Here is a 23,228-nt window from a genome sequence, read left to right as displayed (position 1 = left end):
AGTTTATAAGGTTGGTTAAATGAGTTGGTGTGTGTGGATAGGGATCCTGTCTGGCTTATTCACTGTACCTAACACAATGCCTGGCACATAGTGGGTGCTCAGAAATTATTTGCTAATTGATTGAAGGTATCTAGGAAGTAGTAAGCATTAAATTAATATATCTTTATTATTATTATTAATGCTTAACATGTGTTAAGTATTTCTCCCCCTGCTTTTTATTTGTTGTCATGAAGATTATGAATTGGATAAGGGAAGTGAAAGCTTCCCCCTTCCACTTTCTCTAAGTTGAGGAAATCCTAGGGCATCCAGTGGACTGAAAATCTGTGCAAGAATGTTATAGCTCATCGGATGCGGTATCACTTCCACAGATCTTGCTCAGCACATCTGTCAGAACCACTCCTCCTCCAGGAGAGGATGGTGATAGAGAAGAAAGCAAATAGACCAGGTGCCAGGGCTTTGGCTTCTGGTCCTGCCTCTGCTTTTGATTGATTTTCAACACAGTCCTCTAGCTTTTTGTGTCAGTGGTAGCTTACCATCCAAAGTAATGGAAGATTTGGGCATTTGAATGTTTATTTCCCTGGTTCTACTGTAACAAAAATTTGTTTCTGACAGATTATAAATGTAGAATGTGTATATAGTAGAAAACAATTAAAATTTACAGTAAGATAAAGGAGGAAATGAAAGTTAACCTAGCATCCTACCATCTAGAGAGAACCACTGTTTAACATTTTCTCTTATTGTTCTTCAGTTTTTCTCATGTGGGATCATGCACACACATACCCGCAATGTGTATATGCATTTAAAATTTGGGATCACCTTGGAGTCAACCTCTCAGATTTGATACAACCCCTTATAAGCTCTATAGGCTTCATCTAAAAAATTGGCATATAGATGCTATAGACCTCCTAAGATTGTTAAGGAGATTAAACTACATAGTTCTGTTATTATGTATTATTGTTGTAGGTTTGTTCTCTGATTTTTTTTGTTTGCATTAAAACATGAACATTTTTCCATACATTAATTATTCTTTGAAAGCATGTTTTCTTTAATGGCAACAATATTTCATATGTGAACTATTAGAGACATTAGTCTTTTTGTTTGTTTGCATTTTTAAAAATTAGGTCATATACTCATATGGTTCAAAAAGTACGTGAAATAAAAAGTAAAAGTCTTCCTCCAAACTTGTCCCTCATCTGTCCAGTTTCCTGACCCCTTTGACCATTATTTGTTACATTCTTGTGTTCAGATTTGCATTCAGATTTATATTCTTATTCCCTCATCCCTTTTTAACAAAAGGTCACAGACCGTGTGTACTGCCTGTACCTTACTTCCTCTTTTCACTTTTCTTGGCAGTCTTTCCGTATCAGTACATAAGAGAGCACGCTCTCACTCTCTCTCTCTCTCTCTCTTTTTTTCCTCTTAAATATCTGCTCAGTATTCTTTTGAATGAAATAACATTTTAGGGCTTCCCTGGTGGCGCAGTGGTTAAGAGTCCGCCTGCCAATGCAGGGGACACGGGTTCGAACCCTGGTCGGGGAAGATCCCACATGCCGCGGAGCAACTAGGCCCGTGTGCCACAACTACTGAGCTTGCGCTCTAGAGCCCGCATGCCACAACTACTGAAGACCGCGTGCCACAACTACTGAAGCCTGCGCGCCTAGAGCCTGTGCTCCACAGCGAGAGGCCACCACAATGAGAAGCCCGCGCACCGCAACAAAGAGTAGCCCCCGCTCGCCGCAACTAGAGAAAGCCCGCGCGCAGCAACGGAAACCCAACACAGCCAAAAACAATAAATAATTAAAATAAATAAATTTATAAAAAGAAAAAAAAGAAATAACATTTTAAATGATTTAGAAGATTTTAGGTTGCGAGAGAGATCCTTTCCTGTTTGGGTTTCATTCCAGATGGATGCACATCTACCTGACTTTGCAGATTGCCTGCCTCTTCCCCTCCTTCTGCTGTCACTGGCGCCAGCTCTTTCCAGGGCTTCCTCATCTGGCTCCACCGTGTAGTACCGTACAGTACAGAGCAGAAAGCACTGGACTGACGGCCAGTAGACCGGAAATTTTGTCCTGGCTTGACTCATGTGCTGTGAGCCTGCTCTGGATACAAGTTTACTCATTTGTGAAGTAAGGGTTTTAACTAGATAATTTCTAGTGTTTCTCTTTAATATTCTCTGATCTGGTTCTTACCCTGTGTGGTGAATGGCTGCCGGTACCTTTCACCCAGCAGTGACAGTGGGCCAGGGAATGGGGTCTGAAGAGGAGGAGGCTTGGAGGAGGAACTGGAAATACATGGCAAGTAGAAGAGAAATAGAGTAGCCCTTTTGTGAAGGGCTGGCAACATGGAGTGGGAATCTGTAGTGTCAGCTTTATCTTTCTGAAGTGTTCTCCGTAACCTAAGATTTGAATAAGTCATATGGGGGAGGTTTTCTCTCCCCTGCAGTTTATGTGGACTTAGCTTTTGAGTTTGAATATTTGACAAAGAAGTATTATTAAATTATTTTTTTAGGGGATGGAGAAGGAGTTCTGTGGCAGATGTTCCAGTCTTGGTGGCTTTCTGATAGGTGTGTATGTATTTGTGCATTTCAGACAATAGATGATTTGCTGCGCTGTGGAATTTGCTTTGAATATTTCAACATTGCAATGATGATTCCTCAGTGTTCACATAACTGTAAGTATGTATTGTTTCTCTGAGTTACAAAAATGTGGTTTTTTATATAATGTATTATTTTAACACCAAAGGTAAGTACACATTTATTATTTATTTCTCACCTTTAGCTCCTCTATCTTGAAGTTTTAGCAAGGTCTTTTCCATGACCTCCCTCTTAAATATTGAATATTTTTTACAAGGCTCCTATGTTTTCTACCACCTCCCTCTTGGATACTTTTATGCCTTTTGTAACATTTACAGGAATAAAGATTTTGATCACTATATATTGTTATTTGCCTGGCACTTTTGGATGTTAAATTTCAGATTTTTCATTTTTAGCAGGATAAGAGATAGGTGGTTCAACTAAGTAGTCCTTGGCGTAGAATTTTAAAGTTTAAAAATTCCACTGGGAGAGTTCTACAGCTGAAGAGTATTACAGACAGTTTTATCACCTAACTTGCTGTGTGATGGTGGGAAGACTCATATATTGAAATGTGCTTGTACTTCTCTTCATGAGTCTAGTATGTACATATTTTTTATACTGTAGTTTGACGTATTTAGTGCATGGGGTGCACTTGTCATTGTTCTGGATCTAGCCATCAGTTTATGGATTGTCTAGGCTTATGATCGTTCTTATTCTCTATTTTCGAGTTGATTTCCCTTGGAAAGTTAAAAAATAAGTTAGGCTTAAAAAATGGTTTTAGTGGATAGTAGTGGCTTTGGTGAAAAAGTTTCCATTGGGAAGACGTAGTAAGAGGATGGTGGTGGTAGCAACATGGGCATTAGAGAGAAACTTGGGCTTGACTCTTAGCTCCCCACTTATTAGGTGGGTGAGATTGCAAATGCTCAGCATTTCTTCAGATGTGAAACCCTGGTGAGTAGTTTCTGCCTTAGGAGATGGTTGTGAGAATTAAATGTACAGAGTCCAGTGTCTGGCACGTTATAGGACCTTAATAAATCTTAGTTTCCTTCTAGGCTAGATTCATATTAGGAACCAAGATAAGTTTTGGGGATTGTTTCTAAATATGTGTTAAAATCACCTTTATTTAGGTATGATTTATATGTAGTAAAAGGCATCCATTTTAAGTGCGCAGTAAAATGTACAAGTGTCAACGAGTTTCAACAAATGTTTATACCATGTAATGACTACAATTAAGATATTAAGCATTTCTATCACTTGATAGAGTTCTCCCCATTATCAGTCAGTGTGGCCCCAGGGAATTATATGTGGGTCTGTTTCTGGATTCTCTTCTATTTCATTGATTTTTATGCCTATCCTTGTGCCAGTACTACACTGTCTTAATTACTGTAGCCTTCTAGTAAGTCTTCAAGTCAAGTATTGTAACTACTCCATCGTTGTTTTTCTTTATCAAGATTGTTTTGGTTCTTTTAGGATCTTTGCATTTTATATGCATTTCAATATAAATTTTAGAATCAGGTTGTCAATTTCTACCAAAAAAAGCCTGCTGGGATGTTCCTTGGGATTGCACTAAATCTAGAGATCCAGCTGAGGATATATGACTTCTTTTTTTTTTTTGAGATTTATTATTTATTTATTTATTTATTTATTTATTTATTTATTTATTTTATTTTGGCTGCGTCGGGTTTTAGTTGCGGGATCTTTGTTGAGGCATGCGGGATCTTTCGTTGCAGCATGCGGGCTTCTCTCTAGTTGTGGAGCACAGGCTTCAGGGCACATGGGCTCTGTAGTTGTGGGGTGCAGGTCCAGGACGCGTGGGCTCTGTAGTGTGTGGCACTCAGGCTCTAGTTGAGGCACGTGAGCTCAGTAGTTGTGGCACGTGGGCTTAGTTACCCTGCGGCATGTGGGATCTTAGTTCCCTGACCAGGGATCGAACCTGCGTCCCCTGCATTGTAAGGCGGATTCTTTACCACTGTACCACCAGGGAAGTCCCTATGACATCTTAACAGTGTTGTCTTCAATGTAAGAATGTTGTCCTAAATTAGAAATAAATCCCAGAAAATAGTCAGTATTATCTTAAAGCAAAAGGACAGCTTTATTGTTTGCAAGGTTTGCAAACGGGATATGCAGCCTTTGGCTGTAACCTAAAGTACCTTTGGGCGTAGGGAGTAAAGAGAGTGAGGGATTTTTAAAAACAAAAACTGTAGAAGTCACTTTTGGGAGACTTGCAAAGAGGATTGGCTGACCCCTGCAGCCTGACCACAAGTCCTTGAAGCTTGACTATAGTTTTTTTTTTTTTAATAAATTTATTTATTTATTTATTTATTTTTGGCTGTGTTTGGGTCTTCGTTTCTGTGCGAGGGCTTTCTCCAGTTGCGGTGAGCGGGGGCCACTCTTCATCGCGGTGCGCGGGCCTCTCACTGTCGTGGCCTCTCCAGTTGCGGAGCACAGGCTCCAGACGCGCAGGCTCAGTAGTTGTGGCTCACGGGCCCAGTTGCTCTGCGGCATGTGGGTTCTTTCCAGACCAGGGCTCGAACCCGTGTCCCCTGCATTGGCAGGCAGATTCTCAACCACTGCGCCACCAGGGAAGCCCCCCCGTGCTGCTTTTAATATTTTTTTCTTTGAATTTAATTTTTGTTAGTTTGATTAATATTTGTCTTGGTGTGTTTTTTCTAGGGTTTATCCTGTATGGGACTCTCTGTGCTTCTGGGACTTTCCCATGTTAGGGAAGTTTTCAACTATAATCTTTTCAGATATTTTCTCAGACCCTTTCTTTTTCTCTTCTTCTGGGATCCCTATAATTCGAATGTTGGTGCGTTTAGTGTTGTCCCATAGGTCTCTGAGATTGTCTTCAGTTCTTTTCATTCTTTTTTTCTTTTTTCTGCTTCTCGGCAGCTATTTCCACCATTTTGTCTTCTAGCTCACTTATTTGTTCTTCTGCCTCGGTTATTCTGTTATTGATTCCTTCTAGTGTATGTTTCATTTCAGTTATTGTGTTGTTCATCTCTGTTTGTTCTATAGTGCTTCTAGATCTTTCTTAAACATTTCTTGTATTTTCTCGATCCGTACCTCCATTCTATTTCCGAGATTCTGGATCATCCTTACTATCATTACTCTGAATTCTTTTTCAGGCACATTGCCTGTTTCCTCTTCATTTATTTGGTCTTGGAAGATTTTTACCTTGCTCCTTCATCTGTGACATATTTTTTTTGCCATCTCATTTGTTTTTTTTTTAATGAGTGGGATTGTGTTCCTGTTTTACTGGTTGTCTGGCCTGAGGCTTCTAACACTGGGGTTTGTAGGCTATTGGGTAGAGCTGGGTCTTGGTGCTGAGAGGAGGAACTCTGTGAGACCTCACTCCGATGAATATTCCCTCGGTCTGAGGTTCTCTGTTAGTCCAGTGGTTCGGACTCGGAGCTCCCACTGCAGGAGCTTCGGCCCAACCCCGGACTTGTGAACCAAGATCCTGCAGGCTGCCTGGGTGCAAAACAAACAAACAAACAAAAACAACGATAACAAAGTAAAAAATAAAATTAGACTAGGAAACTAACAGATCTGTTAGGAAGAATATAAAAATAAAAATTTAGATGAATCCACAGCCAGAATGCACAGTAGTACCATAACAGTAAAAAAGAAGAGGAGGGGGAAAAAAGAGTGCGGGGGAGGCCTTGGCTGTGGAGGGCGGGGTCTAAGCAAGGGTGAGCTTTGGGCGGTGGATGGGGCCAATGCTCAGGACCCACAGGGCTGGAAAAGGCCCTGGGGGCCTTGGGGGGTGGGGCTTAGGCTCAAGGAACAGAAGGGGCCCAGGTGTGCCCCCCACCCCTGGTTTCAGAGGGCAGGGGACCTCACCTGGGAGCCCAGCAGGCTTCCTGGGCTCGAGTGGGCAGGACAAATGCCCTCCTCTCCTTTCCTCTCCTGCTCCTCTGGTCTGCGAGGGCCCCTCCCGCCTGCCTCTCCTGATCTCCCTGGTCTCCCTCCTATGCCCCCAAGGACCCACGTGGCCTGGAGGAGGGTTTGGAGGGCAGGGGATCGGCCTGGGAGCTCAACAGGCTCCCTGGGCCTGAGTGGGTGGGGCAGTCGCCCTCTGCTCCTCTCCCGCTCCTCCCGGAGGGCCCCTCCCGCCTGCCTCTCCTGATCTTCCTTGCCTCAGGGGTGCTGATCCTGTCTGGCCTCCACTTCTCCTCCTCCCTCAGTCCCCCTGTGTCCTACCGGTTCACTTTGGGGTTCCTCCCATCTCCTTGGGCGTCAGAGTCCCCCACTAGCGGCTGGCGGGTGCCCTAGTTGTGGGGAGATGCTAACTCTGTGTCTTCCCACACCACCATCTTGACTCTGCCCTCTAATTTCATTCTTTTACATGTAAGTATCCAGTTTTTCCAGCACCACTTTTTTTGAAGATAATGTCTTTTCCCCATTATATATTTTTGCCTTCTTTATCATAGATTAATTGATGATAAGTGCATGGGTTTATTTCTGGTCTCTCTTTTCTGTTCCACTGATCTATGTGTCTGTTTTTGTGCCAGTACCATGCTGTTTTGATTACTGTAGCATTGTAGTATACTCTGAGGTCAGGGAGCGTGATACATCCAGCTTTGGTCTTTTTCCTTAAGACTGCTTAGGCTACTTGGGGTCTTCTATGATTCCATATAAATTTTAGGATTGTTCGTTCTATTTCTGTGAAAATGCCATGGGTATACAACTGTGTACTTCTGTTCCCCCCCTTCTGTCATCCTGTTGTTGTCTTTCCTTTTATGATGTGCACATATACCACAGACACAGTACATTGTTATTATGTTTGCTTTATTTATTTACTTTCTATAAATTTACTTATTTATTTATTTACTTTTGGCTGCGTTGGATCTTCGTTGCTGAGCGCGGGCTTTCTCTAGTTGCAGTGAGTGGGGGCTACTCTTCGTTGCGGTGTGTGGGCTTCTCATTGCGGTGGCTTCTCTTTGTTGCAGAGCACAGGCTCTAGTTGCGCGGGCTTCAGTAGTTGTGGCACACGGGCCCAGTAGTTCTGGCTTGCGGGCTGTAGAGCTCAGGCTCAGTAGTTGTGGCGCATGGGCTTAGTTGCTCCGCGGCATGTGGAATCTTCCCGGATCAGGGCTCAAAGCTGTGTCCCCTGCATTGGCAGGCGGATTCTTAACCACTGCACCACCAGGGAAGTCCCTGTATTTGCCTTAGACAGCTCATTATCTTTTAAAACAAATTTAAAAATGAAAAAGTAGTCTTTTATATTTAGACACATTTATCATTTCTTATACTCTCCTTTGTATACATCAACGTTTTCTTCTTATGTCATTTATATTTTCTCTGTTGCATTTCTTGCAGCACCAGTATGCTGCTAAAGAATTCTCTCAGCTTTTGTTTCCCTGAAAAAATTTCATTGCTTTTTGAAAGGTGTTTTCAGTGGGCATGCAGTTCAAATTTAAATTTTTCTCCTTTCTGAATGTCATTCTACAATTTTCTGACTTGACTAGTTTCAGATGAAACCAGGTGTGTTAGGGTTTTTTTTTGTTACAGCTTTCTGTATATAATGTGCCTTTTTTCTTCTGACTGCTTTTCAGATTTTCTCTTTATTACCAGATTTTAGAAATTTGTAATGTGCTTTAGTGTGATTTACTTTGTGTTTGTACTGCTTGTGGTCCATTGAACTGCTTCAGTTTATGGGTTTATATTTGGAAAAAATTTAACACTTTTTCTTTGAGTATTTTTCTGTTTACACACCCACCTCCACACCCGAGCTCCAATTCAGATTACACTTTTTTAGACCTTTATTAACTTTATTCCACTGCTTTATGTTAATCTACAGACATTGAGGCTCTGTTTTTTTTCCTTTTCCTTTTTGGTAATCCCTCCCCACCCCCATCCTTTTTGTGCTTAATTTTGGATAATTTATATTGTTATGATTTCAAGTTTATTGGTCTTTTATTCTGCACTATCTCATCAACTGTTAGTCTCATCCAGTGAAATTTTCATTTTAGATATTGTATTGTTCCTCTCTAGAAATTTTACTTGTTTAGTATCTTCCATTTCTTTCCTCATTAGGTTCGTGTGTGTGTCTATTTTAATCCTTGAATATATTGAACATATTCTAATAGCTAGTTTAACCTCACTGTCTGCTAATCCATTATCTCTGTTGTTTCTAAAACTATCTATTGATTGATTCCATCCCCCCCCACACACACACTTCTGGTTATAGAGCACATTTTTTTTTGCTTCTTTGCATTTCTGGTAATTTTTGATTGGATGCTTTCCATTGTAGCTTTCACATTTTTGAGTGTTTAGATTTTGTTGTATACTTTATTGGAGTGTTGGGTTTTGTTGTGGAAGGCAGTTAAGTTACTTGTGGATCAGATTGGTTCTGGCAAGTTTTGTTTCTAAGCTTTGTCATGATGAATCTAGAGTAACCTTTTTTATAGGACTATAGTGGGGGGAGGGTGAGAAACACATAACATAAAACCTTCTCCATTAACAAGTTGGTAAATGTATAGTATAGTATTGTTAACTATATGTGCATTGTTGTACAGCATGTCTTTAGAACTTTTTCATCTTGCATGACTAAAATTCTATACCCATTGCACAGCACTTACCCTTTTCTCCCTCCCCCTGGCCCTGGCAACAACCATTCTGTTTTCTGCTTCTATGAGTTCATTTAGATACTGCATATAAATATAATCATGCAGTATTTGTCCTTCTGTGATTGGCTTATTTCACCTAGCTTAATATCCTCGAGGTTCATCCATGTTGTGGCATATGACAGAATTTCCTTCTTTTTTAAGGCTGAATAATATTCCATTTTATGTCTAGAGCACTTTTTTTTTTAATCTGTTCATCCACTGGTGGACACTTGGGTTGCTCCCTCCTTTTGGCTCTTGTGAATAATGCTGCTGTGAACACAGGAGTGCAAATATCTCTTTGAAATTCTGTTTTCAGTTCTTTTTGATAAATACCCAGAAGTGGGTTGTTGGATCATATGGTAACTGTATTTTTAATTTTTTGAAATGCCTCCATACTTTTTTCCATAGTGACTGCACCATTTTACATTCCCATCAACAGTGCACAAAGGTTCTAATTTCTCCACGCCATCACCAACGCTTGTGATTTTCTTTTCTTCTTTTTCTTTTTTTTGATAGTGGCTGTCCTAACAGATGATGTCATTATGGGTTTGATTTGCATTTCCTGGATGATTAGTGATGGCGACGATCTTTTCATATACCTGTTTGCCATTTGTATGTCTTTGGAGAAATGCCTTTTCAAGTTCTTTGCCCATTTTTAATCAGGTTACATGTTTTTTTGCTATTGAGTTACAGGCGTTTGTTGTATGTTTTGATATTTTTGGATATTAACTCATCAGGTATATGGTTAGCAAATATTTTCTTATGTTTCATAAGTTGTCCTTTTATTCTATTGATTGCAGAAGCTTTTTAGTTTGATGAAGTCCCACTTGTCTGTTTTTGCTTTTATTGCCTGTGCTTTTGGTATCATATCCAGGAAATCATTCCTAAGACTAATGTTATGAGGCTTTTTCCCTTTATTTTCTCCAGGCAGCTTTATAGTTTCAAGTCTGTATTCTTTTGCAGTGGAAATCCAGTTTTCCCAACACCATTTGTTGAAGAGACTGTGCTTTCCCCATTGTGTACTCCTGGCACCCTTTTCAAGGACCATTTGACTGCCTATGTGTGGGTTTATTTCTGGGTTCTCTATTCTATTCCATTGGTGTACATTCCTGTATTTGTGCTAATACCATATTATTTTGATTACTGTAGATTTGTAATATGTTTTGAAGTCTGGAAATGTGAGACCTCTAGCTTTGCCTTTCACATTATTTTGGCTATTCAGGGTCCTTTGTGGTTCCATATGAATTTTAGAATTGACTTACCTGTTTCTGCAAAAAATACCATTGGTATTTTGATAAGGATTGCATTGACTGTATGGATTGCTTTTGTTAGTATGAGCATTTTAACAATGTTAAGTTATCCAGTCAATGAACATGGAAGTGTCTTCTGCAGTTTCCTTCAGCAGTGTTTTATAGTTTTCAGTGTACTTGTCTTTTGCCGCCTTGGTTAAGTTTATTCTTAATTATGTTATTCTTTGTGATGCTGTTGTAAATGCGATTGTTTTCTTAATACCTTTTCTGGATTGCTAGTTTTAGAAGTGAAACTGAATTGTGCATTTTGATTTCGTATCCATCAACTTTGCTGAATTCATTTATTAGTTCTAACAACTTTTCTTGTGGTATCTTTAGAATTTTCTACATATAAGATTATGTCATCTGTGAACTGAGATAATTTTACTTCTTCTTTTCTGATTTGGATGTTCTTTATTTCTTTTTAACGTTTAATTGCTCTAGGTAGGACTTCAAATACTATGTTGAATAGAAGTGGCAAGAGTGGGCATTGTTGCCATGCTTCTGATCTTAATGGAAGTCATTGGGTATGATAATAGCTGTGTGCTTTTCATAATGGCTTTTATTATGTTGAGGTAATTTCCTTCTAATTTTGTTGAGTATTTTTTTTATCATGTAAGGGGTTGAATTTTGTCAGATCCTTTTTCGGCATCTATTGTGAGATGATCATATGATTTTTATCCTTGTTCTGTTAGTGGTGTAGCACATTGATTTTTGTATGTCAACCTATCCTTGCATCCCAGGAATGAATCCCACTGGGTCATGGTGATGATGCTTTTAATGTGTGGTTGAATTCAGTTTGCTAATATTTGTTGATGATTTTTCATCAGGGATATTGGTCTGTAGTTTTCTTGTAATGTCTTTGGTATCAGAATAATGCTTGCCTCATAAAATAAGTTTGGAAGTGTTTCCTTCTCAATTTTTATGAAATGTTTGAGAAAGATTGGTGTTAATTCTTTTAATGTTTGGTAGAATTCTGCGGTGAAGCCATCTGGTTGTGGGCTTTTCTTTGTTGGGAGATTTTTGATTACTGGTTCAGTCTACGCACTAGTTTGAAGTCAGTTCGTATTTTCTATTTCTTCCTGAATCAGTCTTGGTACGTTCAACTTGTTGGTATATATTGTTCACACTAGTCTCTTTTAACTCTTTTTATTTCTGTGGCATCAGTTTTAATGTCTCCTCTTTCACTTCTGATTTTATTTACTTGAGTCTTCTCTCTCTTTTTCTTAGTCTGGTTAAGGGTTTGTCAGTTTTGTCAGTCTTTTCAGGAACCAACTCTTAATTCCATTGATTTTTTTTTTTCCTATTCTCTTTTGTTTATTTCTGCTCTAATCTTTACTATTTCCTTTCTTTCAGTAACTTTGGGCTTAGTTTGTTCTTTTTCTAGTTCCCTGATATGTAAATTTAGGTTTTTATTTGAGATTTTTTTTCTTGTTCTTAATGTAGTCATTTACTTCTATAAACCTCCCTCTCAGTGGTGCTTTTGCTGCATCCCTTAAGTTTTGGTGTGTTGTGTTTTCATTTTTTTAAACATTTTCTGATTTCCCTTTTCATTTCTTCTTTGACCCATTGCCTGTTCAGGAGTGCATTAATTTCCACATATTTGTGAATTTTCCATTTTTTTTCTTCTGCTATTGATTTCTAGTTTCATTCTGTTATGGTCAGAAAAGATACTTGATGTGATTATTTTGTGACTCAACATGTAATCTCTCCTGGACAATGGTCTGTGTGCACTTGAAAAGAATGTGTGCTCTACTGATGTTCTGTATATGTCTATTAGATGCCTTGGGTTTATAGTGTTGTTTAAATCCTCTGTTTCCTTATTGATCTTCTGTCCTATCCATCATTGAAAGTTGAGGCATTGAAACCTTCTACTATTATTGTTTTGCTCTCTGTTTCTCTAGTTCTGTTGGTGTTTGCTTTGTGTGTTTGGGTGCTCTTTTATGGTGTCCTATAAGTCCCTTAGGCTTCTTCTTTCTTTTTCCTTTTTGTGCCTATGAATGAATAATTTCAAATGACTTGTCTTAGAGTGCATTGATTCTTTCTTCTGCTTGATCAAGTCCACTGCTGAGCTCTTCTGGTAAATTTTTCATTTCAGTTACAAGTATCCCCTGCTTTTCAAAAGTTTGCTTTATAACACTTCCCTTTTATGAAAGACCTACATTAGGACCAATTTCCACTAACCAAAAGAAATCTGAAGAAGATTTTCACTTTTACAAAAAAAAGGCAAAAGGTGAAAATAGCCTTCAGTATTTTTTTTGAAGTGAACTGTAATAGAAGTGGTGTGCACCCTGAACAGCGAGAGTGGCATCCCTGGCAACTACACTCAGCATCGCAGCATCAAGCCACCATAGCTTTGAACTGTGTCTGTGAGTATCTGTGTTTCATCTCGCTTTATTTTGTGCATCTTCACTTTTGCACTTTATGCCATTTCGGCTTACGAAAGTTTTCACAGGAACAGTCAACTTTCAGATGGTGGGGGAAACCTGTATTATATTCTTCATTTCCAGAATTTCTGTTTGGTTCTCTTTTGTATTTTATGTCTGTGTTGATACTTTCGTTTTGTTCATGCATCATTTTCCTTAGTTCATTGAGCATCTTTATGATGGTTATTTAAAATTTTTTGTCAGGTAATTCATACACATCTGTTTTTTTAGGATTAGTTTCTGGAAATTGGCCATATTTTCCTGTTTCTTTGTATGCCTTGTTGCTCTGTTGGGATCCATGCATTTGAAAAAACAGTCACCTTGCACAGGATTTACAGACAAGCTTCATATAGGGAAAGCCAGATGTTCCTGCACTAACTCACCAGCCAGCCCAGCTAGAGATTCTGGGGATCCCTTAAACCTTTTCTGTGGTTGGATCTTCTCTAGACTTATGAGTATAATTAGAGATGTTTTGCTGGTTTCTTTTTTCATTACTGTGTAATCTTTTGCTGCTTCTTGTATCTGTGGTACTGCAGAGCCTCTGGAATTGCAGCAAACTGCCCAGCTCTTTTTTGTTCCTAGTGGCCCCCAGGCACTAGAGTATGCCAGGTCCCATCAGAACTCCGAGTCAGGCAAGGTAGAAGCAGTCCCTTGGGCAGCCCCTTGGAAAGCTGAAATACTGGTTGCATCCTTCTCTCTTCTCTTTCTCTCCAAATGAGAAGCCGCTGAGTTATATTGGCCTCCATCTGTACTGTGGGTCCTCTGGAGCAGTGTCGCAGCTCTTTTTTGTTCTCGTTAGTCTCCAGGCATCTAGAGTATGACAGGTCTCTTCAATACTGTGAGTTGGGTGAGATAGACACAAGTCCCTTGGGCAGCCCCCTGAAAAGCTGGAATGTTGGATGCACGTTCTTCCCCAAGAGAAGCTGAGAGGTGGGAATTTCTCCTGCTCACTCCCAGGGGAGGGGTAGTGGTGAATGAGTGACTACTCGTGCAAACCGTCACCTTTGTCTTCAGCGACTCCAACCTGGTCCCCTTTCTTGTCAGTGATTAGATTCAGGCAAGATGGAAACCAGTCCCTGGGGCAGCCGCATGAAAAGTCTGAACATTTCATATGTGTTTCAGTCATCTCTTGCTCCCTCCCCCAGAGTGGGGAGTGTCTTTCTGATTATGTGGTGCTGAGCCAGGGGTAGGAACTCTGGCAAGTGAGGGCCACAAATTTTCTACTGGCTTTGATGTGGCTGGTTTTGTGCTTTCCTTGGGGTATAGGAGCATCTTAACTAGTATCTGGATTTCTCACAAAGGGAATTGGTTTATGTATTGTTGTTGATTTGTGTTTCCATGGGAAAAGCAGGGTCTGGCTTCCTGTTCTGCCATCTTGCTGACATCACCCACTCTCTATGGCTAATTTATTCATATATTAAGGTATGACGTTCTGGGGTTTCTACTCAATGCCCATGCGTTTAGTGAGGTTCCTCCAAACTGCCTGCTAGAAATTTCATGAACTCTTGGCGCTTTGTTACCTCTCCAGTTATTGTTGTTTCCCTGGAAGTTGATCTTTGTTTGGCCTTATGGATTTTCACGCCCGTGTATGTGCAGATTTGCATTCAGTCATAGAATCGAATGGATTTGTATTCATATTTCTGGAGGTCTTTCTGTATGTAGCATCTTTCTTTCTGGTACTCTGCCCTACAAATTCTAGCTACCTGGATTGCCCTGAACTCTGATCTTTGTTTCTTCAGCTAGCAAGACTGATGGGCTTTTGGCTTTCCTCCCTGCACTGTGGTCCAAAGTCTGAAAATAGAAAGAGTTGTTTTATATTTTCCCCTAGTATTTTAGTTGTTTACAGAAGGAGGGTAATTCTGGATATTGGTTACTTTCTCATGGATAGAGATGGAAGTCTACTCTGTATATTTTAATTATGTCATTTTAGGGAAGAAAGACTTGACTTTTTATGAATTCAGTGAACTCAGCTGAAAAATTAACCTTTACTTCCATTCTTTTTTTTTTTCATGTTTCTTTGTCACATACAGTTGTCACTGATGTCATTCTTTATCTAAGAGGAATTCAGTGGAGAATACTTCCAATAATGATAATTTATTTTATGAGCACTTATTTTTCATACTCTACCTGTCATGATTCAATAGGCATTTTCTACTAATCATCAGTTGTCACAGGTTCCCTCAAGACTAAAAGTTGCTCTGGGTCTGTAATTGTTTTAATGACACAAAAGCCCCCAGAGCTTAGTAGAAGCCAGACTTAGCTATCATGTTCTGCTGTCATCCTGGATTGACTAGAATTGGTGACCCAGAATCCTAGCCACTTTGCTGTTCCTTTCCGTAAACATTTCAGGATTTGTCATTTTAAATTTCTTTATTTGGTTTTCCTATGTTAGCTTTTTGGGTGTAAGTAATGAATACTGCATTTGCATATCTCCTGCTATTAAGGTTTGAGTGGGGTGCAGTGGCAGAATGCAGGACAGTTAAATTGATCCAAATTCATGCTATTAAAGAGTACATTTTGGGGGAGAGGGCCTGGACTTACTCCAATCCATAAAACACCATTAAGTGAGAATGTTCTCACTAATAGATTGATCTGCTTAAGTGCCAATTTACTTTGCACTTGCAGGTTTTCTGACTTGATAATGGAAGATGCTCAAAATATTTACTGCTAGGTGAAATCATTGGCTTTTAGGCACTGTTAAATTACCACTATTTTAAAGATGGACCAGCCGTCATTTTTCTTTTTCTTTTGTGGATTTTTGACTCACAAAATTAATTGAGGCTTGTGTTGTAATAAAAAGCAGTTTACGGCTTCCCTGGTAGCGCAGTGGTTAAGAATCCGCCTGCCAATGCAGGGGACATGGGTTCGAGCGCTGGTCTGGGAAGATCCCACATGCTGCGGAGCAGCTAAGCCCGTGTGCCACAACTACTGAGCCTACACGCCTAGAGCCCGTGCTCCACAACTAGAGAAGCCACTGCAATGAGAAACCCGTGCACTGCAATGAAGAGTAGCCCCTGCTGCCTGCAACTAGAGAAAGCCCATGCACAGCAACAAAGACCCAACACAGCCAAAAGAAAAAAAAGCAATTTAATTTTACTAAAAAAAAAAATGAAATGTGAAATGTTCCGTTTACTGACTTTTTCTAAATTAAGAGGCAATGTAAGATTCTTTTAGGCAAATAGTCAGTGTTATTCTTATCATTCTTATGAGGCAGCACTGTGAAGCAAGACGGGAGAAAAGAGATAGTTACACATACAGAAGGGACATATAGTTACGCAGAACTGCCCTTATGGAGATGCTGGAGTGCTGGTTGTTAGTTGGAGGGATGTTATTCTCTTATCAGCTAACTGGTCACTTAACACTGGACTTGGAGGCAGAGGCCAGCTTTCTCAGCTTTGAAAGGATCCTTTGAAAGCATCTCCTATACCTTTCAAACTTGGAACTGGATTTTCTTTTTTTAATTGGACACTTCAGAATTATTTTTGAGATGGTTCGTTTTCTCATAAAATACTTAAGATCACATGCAAAATGGATTGGCTTAAGTTTTAGAAACTTGATTTTTACAGTCAGGATGCTATGCTCTTCTGATATATGAAAGCCAGCAGATGGCTGCATCCTGTTTGAGATTAGAAATACCTCCTTCCCCAGGCTTGCTTGTTTCTTTGAAACTACCCTTTATTTCATTGTTTTATTCTTCCCTCCCCCACCCTATACACATGGCTCATAGTTGGGCTTTTGGGTGGAAAAACAAACTTCACAGGTGATTTAAATAAAGCCAGCTAGGAATACACGGTTCAAAGTTCTTCAACTGCTCTACTTTGATTGAAATATCATGGTTGCTCACTAGAGAATAAATTATGCTGGTCTGCAGTTCACCAGTACATATTTGGTAGTAGACTGGTAGGTTGAAATTAAGCCAAGGGCTTGATCCACTTTGGACTAGTGTCTGGTTCTCCATGTTTAGAAAGAAAACACGTATAAGATTATGCAGAAGAGAAAGCAGTAGCCTCATTTTACATACTCTGATACAAGTGATCCTATTAATTAAGTACATATTGGTATTACATAGGTATATATAATAAGTGCATCTTATAAAGCAAATTATAAATACTTTAAATAATTAGTTAGAAATATGTTAAAACTCGGGCTCTGGTACGTGCCTTTGCCACCTATTAATTCCATGATCTTGGGCAAGTTGGTTAAGCTGTATGCTGCATTTTCCTTCTTGTAAAACGGGACTAATAGTACCGACTTCAAGGTTGCTGTACGGATTGAAAGTGTTAATACAGCTAACATGCTTAAAACAGAGTGCACAGTAAGTACACAATGTTATGTTAAATCGAATGAAATTGCCAATATTTGTCCTTTTTTGACTTACCAAAAGTTTCATATGGTTCAACCTAGTAAAAAAACGTATTAATTAAAAAAAAAATTGTTGTTCAATCAGAATCACATATTATGGATGTGATTTACTGATCAAAATCCATTGAATTGGTATGAACGGGGATAGAGCCTGGCAACTAAACTAAAGCCAACAATAATCTCCCCAAGTGACTCAGATGAGCAGCCAGGTTTGGGAATTCTTGACTTACAGTATCACTCAGGAGACTTTATATACTGTGGAGAGAATAACATTGATAGTCAAGAGAATGAGTCTAGAGAGGAATTTTGCCTCAGGATGAATCAGGACGAAGTTCAGGTCTCATCCGCATCTGATTTAGGTGATATTTAGATGAGAGTTTGGATTTCAGACTTTAGAGTTGATGTTGGGATGAATTACGACTTTTGGGATTGGTGGGATGGGGAGAATGTGTTTTGCATGTGAGAAGGACATGGATTTGGGGGGTAAGGGGTGAAATGCTATGGACTGAAGTGTCCCCCCGCCCCCAGAATTCATAAGCCCTCAGCCCCAGTTTGATGGTATTTGGAGGTGGTGCCTTTGGGAGATGCCCCTGATAGTGGGATTAGTGCCCTCATAAGAAGAGATGTAGAAAAATAAAAAAAAGTAGAAGAGCTGTAGAAAGCTTGTTCTTTCTTCTCTGGCCATAACAGGACACAGTGAGTAGGCAGCTGTTTTTGAGCCAGGAAGAGAGTCCTCACCACAAACCTATGATACTGGCACCTTGATCTTGAACTTCTAGCTTCCAGAACTGTGAGAAAAGAAGTTTCTGTTGTTTAAGCAACCATTCTGTGGTATTTTTTACAGCAGGCAGAGCTAAGACACCTAATTCCTCCCTCCAGTCCTTTGTATCATTGCTATCATTCATTTTACTTACACATAAGCATATGTATATTTACATAAGCATAAATAATCTCATTTGCTGCTATTATTATTTTGAACAAACTATTGTCTGTTATATCAATTAAGAATAAGAAAAAAAAGTTTTAATTTTACCTGTAATTATTCCTTCTGGAATTGCTCTTCTTTTCTGTATGTGGATCCAAGTGTCTGGCTTATATTATTTTTCTTTTCTCTGAAGAACTTCTTTTTTTAACATTTCTGGCAATGTCAGTCTAGTGGGAGCACATTTCCTTATTTATTGTTTGTCTGAGAAAGTCTTTATTTCTCTTTCACTTTTGAGGGATCATTTTGCAGACTATAAAATTCTAGGTTGATGGGTTTTTTCTCTCCTGCTTGCATGGTTTCTGAGAAATCAGATTTAATTCTTATCTTTGCTCATCTGTTAGTAAGGTGTTTTTTCCCCTCTGGCTTTTTCCAAGATTTTTTCTTTAGTTTTGATTTTCCACAGTTTGAATGTGATATACCAAGTTGTGGGTTTTTTGGCATTTTTCCTGCTTGGTGTTCTTTTGGCTGCTTGGATCTGTGGTTTGGTGTCTGACAATCTGAGGGAAATTCTCAGTCATTAATGCTTCAAATATTTCTTGCTTTCTTTCTCTTTTTCTTCTCTTTCTGATATTGTTATTACGTGTATGTTACACCTTTTATAGTTGTCCTGCTACAAAATGTTCTTGAATATTGTTCTGTGGGGTTTTGTTTTTTTTCCAGTCTTTTTTCTTTTTGCTTTACCATTTTGGAAGATTTTATTGCGATATCCTCAAGTGCAGTGGTTTTTTTCCCCTCAGCTATGTCCTGTCTACTAATGAGCACATGAAAGACATTCTTCTACAGTTTCTCATCGCTAGCATTCCTTTTTTTGATTCTTCCTTAGAATTTTCACCTCTTTGTATACGTTACCCATTTCTTCTTGCATGTTGTCTGCTTTGTCCAGTAGAGCCCTTAGCATCTTAATCATAGTTGTTTTAAGTTTCTGGTCTGATAATTCCAACATTCCTGCCATATCTAACTATGCTAATGATGCCTGCAGTTTCTTCAAACTGTGTTTTTTGCCTTTTAGTATGCCTTATAATTTTTTCCTAATAGTGGGACATGATGTACTGGGTAAAAGCAAGTGTAGTAAATAGGCCTGTAGTAATGTGTCATGAGATTGGGGGGGGCTGGGTAGCATTCTATATTCCTACAATTAGGTCTGTTTCTTAGTGAGCCTGTGCCCTGGACTGTGAACTTCACAAGTGGTTCTCAATTTTTTACCCCCTTAGGTGGGACAGGATGGCTAGAGGTAGCTGGAGTTGGTTATTTCCCATCCCCCAGGTTAGCTGGGCTCTGGTAATAGCCCAATAGAATAGGCTCCAGTAAAACTGTTTCTCTTGAGGTTAGGCCTTGTTAAGAAGAACACAGTGCTCTCGTGTATTTCAAAATGATTTACTTTTCCTCCTCTCCCTGCAGAAGAACTAGGGAATTTTTTTCTGATAGTCACTTTGAGAACCTGGTAGAACCCTTGGAGCAAAAACTCACATAACTGTCAGGCCTCCCCTCCCCAATGTCTGGGTCCCCATTGAGTTTTTAACTCTCAGACTTGTCCACACTGAGCTTCCAGCAATTTGTGAATTACAGTTCAGATTTTCCTATGCCAACACTGGTTCCAGCAGAACCTCTTTCTCTGGTTCCCATGGAAGTTTCTGCTCTGGTAAGTTGTATTTCTTTGTATCCATCCTGTCTGTCTCTTCAGTTTTGGAGGCAGCAGTTTGCCTCATAAGGTCACTTCTCTGATGGATCTAAGAAGAATTATTGATTTTTTAGTTTGTTCAGCTTTTTACGTGTTATTAGATGGAGTGATGACTTCCAAGCTCCTTACATGCCAAACTGGAAGTCCTCGTTTATTTGTCTTTGCTTCCCCAAAGAACTTCACTCGTTGCCTGATTTTTCTTTTTCATAATGTGTTTCATTGTTCCTGGGTGCTCTTACTGAGGCTGGCATGACTTGTTCACTTCCGGGATGTCTGTACCCGAAATCATACTGTCTCCTTCTCCTTAACTAAACTGAATCCTGTAATGAGGCCCCTTCACTAAGGTGAATTTGTGCCAATAGCAAATGGTACCAGTAAGGTACAATTGTATTAGTCACATTTTGGGAGATCATTTTATGCTGCCTTGGGTGTGAAGAATTAGTTCATGCCAATTCCCACTTAAATTGTTAAGGCTTAATACATTGTCCTTAATACACTGAATTGTATTGTAATTGTCTCACGCTTTTTTAACTCCTTGAGGTCAAGAATCTTCCCTCTTTCTTTAGTGCCTGCCACAAAAGTATTTGTAAAGTGTGGGATGAAGGATATCATTTATGAAGTTAAGATGTAGAAATCCCTAATTTGATAATCTGGGTATATATTATTTCTTAACACATGTATAGATCTTATTTCAAAATTTATATTTTAGAATGTTAGGCAGTGGAGATATCTGACATGTTTATACAAATTCATCCTAGGTCTTAACATGTATGTTTTCTTCATTTTACAGATGGAAGATACAGAGAGTGATACATGTTGCTTATAGAGTTGTGATATGCTAGGGACTCATAATTATTATTATTTGATATGTTTCCCTTCTCTAAAAATGCTATTTAATCGTATTTGCAAATGTGTAGAGATAGAGTAGAGGTACTAGAATTTTGAGATTATAATGATATACCTTAGATGATGGAAATATTCTAGGGTTTAAGTCAGGTTTTGTTAGAAGTCGGAATCCAATAGTCTTATACAGCTTAAGTAATTTATTATGTTGCATTTGTGTTTTTGCAGACTGTTCTCTTTGTATAAGAAAATTTCTGTCCTATAAAACACAATGTCCAACTTGCTGTGTGGTGAGTTTTTTTCTTTTTTTTCTTTAAACTAACTGATTGGTGCAGATATTTCTGCTTCATGTATACACAAAAGCCCATGGGAAGATGTATAATTATTGAATTAAGCTATATCAAAGACAGTTTCAGAAAGGACTTATAAAATACATATATGGAGAACTGGGCTTTGTTCAGCTTTTCATAAAGATTTCTGATAACCTAAATGTATTTTAGGAAGAAAAAACTAATTTTAAGATCAGGACATAGCACACTTTAAATCTTATGAACTGTGTTTTTATGGCTCCTCACTTTTTATAATTTCTCAACTTGGGTAGAAAATCTGATGGTAGGATCATTTATTTGCAAAAGATTGATGTTTAAGTATTTGTGAAGAAGGCAAAGATTCAGCTTAACTGGCCCCTTACCTCTTTCCCAAACCAGACCTTCAGGGAAAACACCAAGAAATTTGTTAAAGTTTCTGAAGCATTTTATGTAGTGGAAATAGGTGAAAGGGTACGTAAAAAGGGAAGGTAAACATAAGTAGGAATAAAGAAGGAAGAAAAAGAGATAGTAAGGTCTGATAGAAAGGACACTGGGGCTAATTAAAGGGTTTGGGTTCTAGTTTGGTGCCTCTGGTAGGTACATGGTGTCAGGATGTCACTGAACTTGTTTGGCTCCCAAGTCTAAGCTCTTTCCAACTAGGGATGCTGCTGTCATCAAGATGGTATCATCACAGAGATAAAGTGTATGCCACTTATGCTAGATAGCTACTGGGTTTATCGTTTTCCTCTTGCATTCTTGAACACCAATCTTGTTTTTAAAGTCTCTTTGAGCACCTAAGGCTCCCGTGTTATTACTTTAAAAGAGCATCTCTGTTCTGCTTTTCAGGAGAAATTTTTGGGAAAGCTGAGTGCTGGCATTTTGAAGAAGGATTCTTGCTCATATTAGGTTTTATCTTAGTACAGAGTACATATGTTTTTACCAGATGCTTTGGAGAGTTTTTAATCAGACTTCCAGTCAGCAGATAGTGATTCACTGTTTTAAAATTCCGTATTAGTATGAGATGAATGAACTTTATTTTGAGGTTTTCCTGGAAGACTTAGTGGGATGGGGAATCTCAGGAGGATGAGACACACGTTTTCAAAAACAAGATTATGACAAGTTAATTATTGTTTCTGACCTTTTTCTATCTGTTGTTTTTCTTTTCTAGACAGTCACAGAGCCGGACCTGAAAAATAACCGCGTATTAGATGAACTGGTAAAAAGCTTGAATTTTGCACGGTATGATTTACTTTTGTGACTAATCCCTAACTGCTTTTGCCTTTTATATGTGTCCGCCCCTTTACTCTGTGCACTTTTCGGGATTAGGGAATGCAGGGCTGCATATTTGGGGGTAAAAGAAGGGATGCAACAACAGTCATTAATCACATACAGACAATCTAGTCATAATAGGATTTTCTTCCTTTACTTAACAGAAAGTCTCCTGTTATGAAAAACAAGAGTTAAAATGTAGATTTGGGCACTTACTTTCGAGTATTTCAGAAATACTTCAGCTTTATCTTTTATTTTCCCTGCCCCAGCATTAGAATCAACCATTTTCCCAAGGAGCCCTGGTTCCTTTTATTGGAGAATGGCATTTAGAAATCAGGATCTGGAGCTGGGTATGCTCATTGTTACTGGGCTGCCATTGCTTCTAAACCCTCTCAGTGGACAGAGCTGGGTAGCATATGCATGTGTATGTGTACACACATATATGTATAATGGTTTCTGTGTCATATATTAGTCCATTAATTCTTAATCCGATTTGCTCAGCATGTATAAAATGATGTGTAACATGAAATGCGTAATTGCTGGTGCTTTATAAAGTGTAGCTTTACTTCTTAACTGTCAAATGTATGATGGTGGTAGTCAGTGCTCACCCAGAGGGATTTAAAAAGGCATGTTTTATCATACAATATCTTGAATTATTTTTAGTTTTAATCATGCAAGCCAAGCAGGAGTTTTAATTAGGAACATATTGTGTTTAGTTAACAGTTAGGTGCTCACATACTTAAGTACATGAATTCCAACCTTGTTGGGACATTCTTGGAGGTTCATTACATTACTTCTAAAAATGTAAAGAGATTTCTTCCAGTAGAATTGCACATTTTTTCATTGTTTTGCATACTAAAAATGATCAGATTTAATACT

General features: G+C 38.9%; 1 protein-coding gene across 5 annotated transcripts in view; it reads left to right on the top strand.

Moving 5' to 3' along the window:
- Positions 1–23,228, top strand: part of RAD18 (RAD18 E3 ubiquitin protein ligase) — a 105,585-nt gene that overhangs the window by 1,349 nt on the left and 81,008 nt on the right. For 4 of the 5 annotated variants that reach the window (XM_061195568.1, XM_061195570.1, XM_061195567.1 and 1 more), the window contains exons 2-4: positions 2,592–2,673; positions 21,001–21,062; positions 22,249–22,319. In XM_061195568.1, coding sequence (XP_061051551.1) covers positions 2,592–2,673; positions 21,001–21,062; positions 22,249–22,319 — 215 coding nt within the window. Of the gene's footprint in view, positions 1–2,055; positions 2,130–2,591; positions 2,674–21,000; positions 21,063–22,248; positions 22,320–23,228 lie in introns of those variants that run through there. The other variant, XM_061195569.1, reaches the window with a different exon arrangement.

The sequence above is a fragment of the Eubalaena glacialis genome, chromosome 7 (genome assembly GCF_028564815.1).
Source record: "Eubalaena glacialis isolate mEubGla1 chromosome 7, mEubGla1.1.hap2.+ XY, whole genome shotgun sequence".
In the NCBI taxonomy this organism is placed as follows: Eukaryota; Metazoa; Chordata; class Mammalia; order Artiodactyla; family Balaenidae; genus Eubalaena; species Eubalaena glacialis.
Note: the sequence above shows the minus strand (reverse complement) of the source record. Positions and strands in the feature narration are given on the sequence as shown.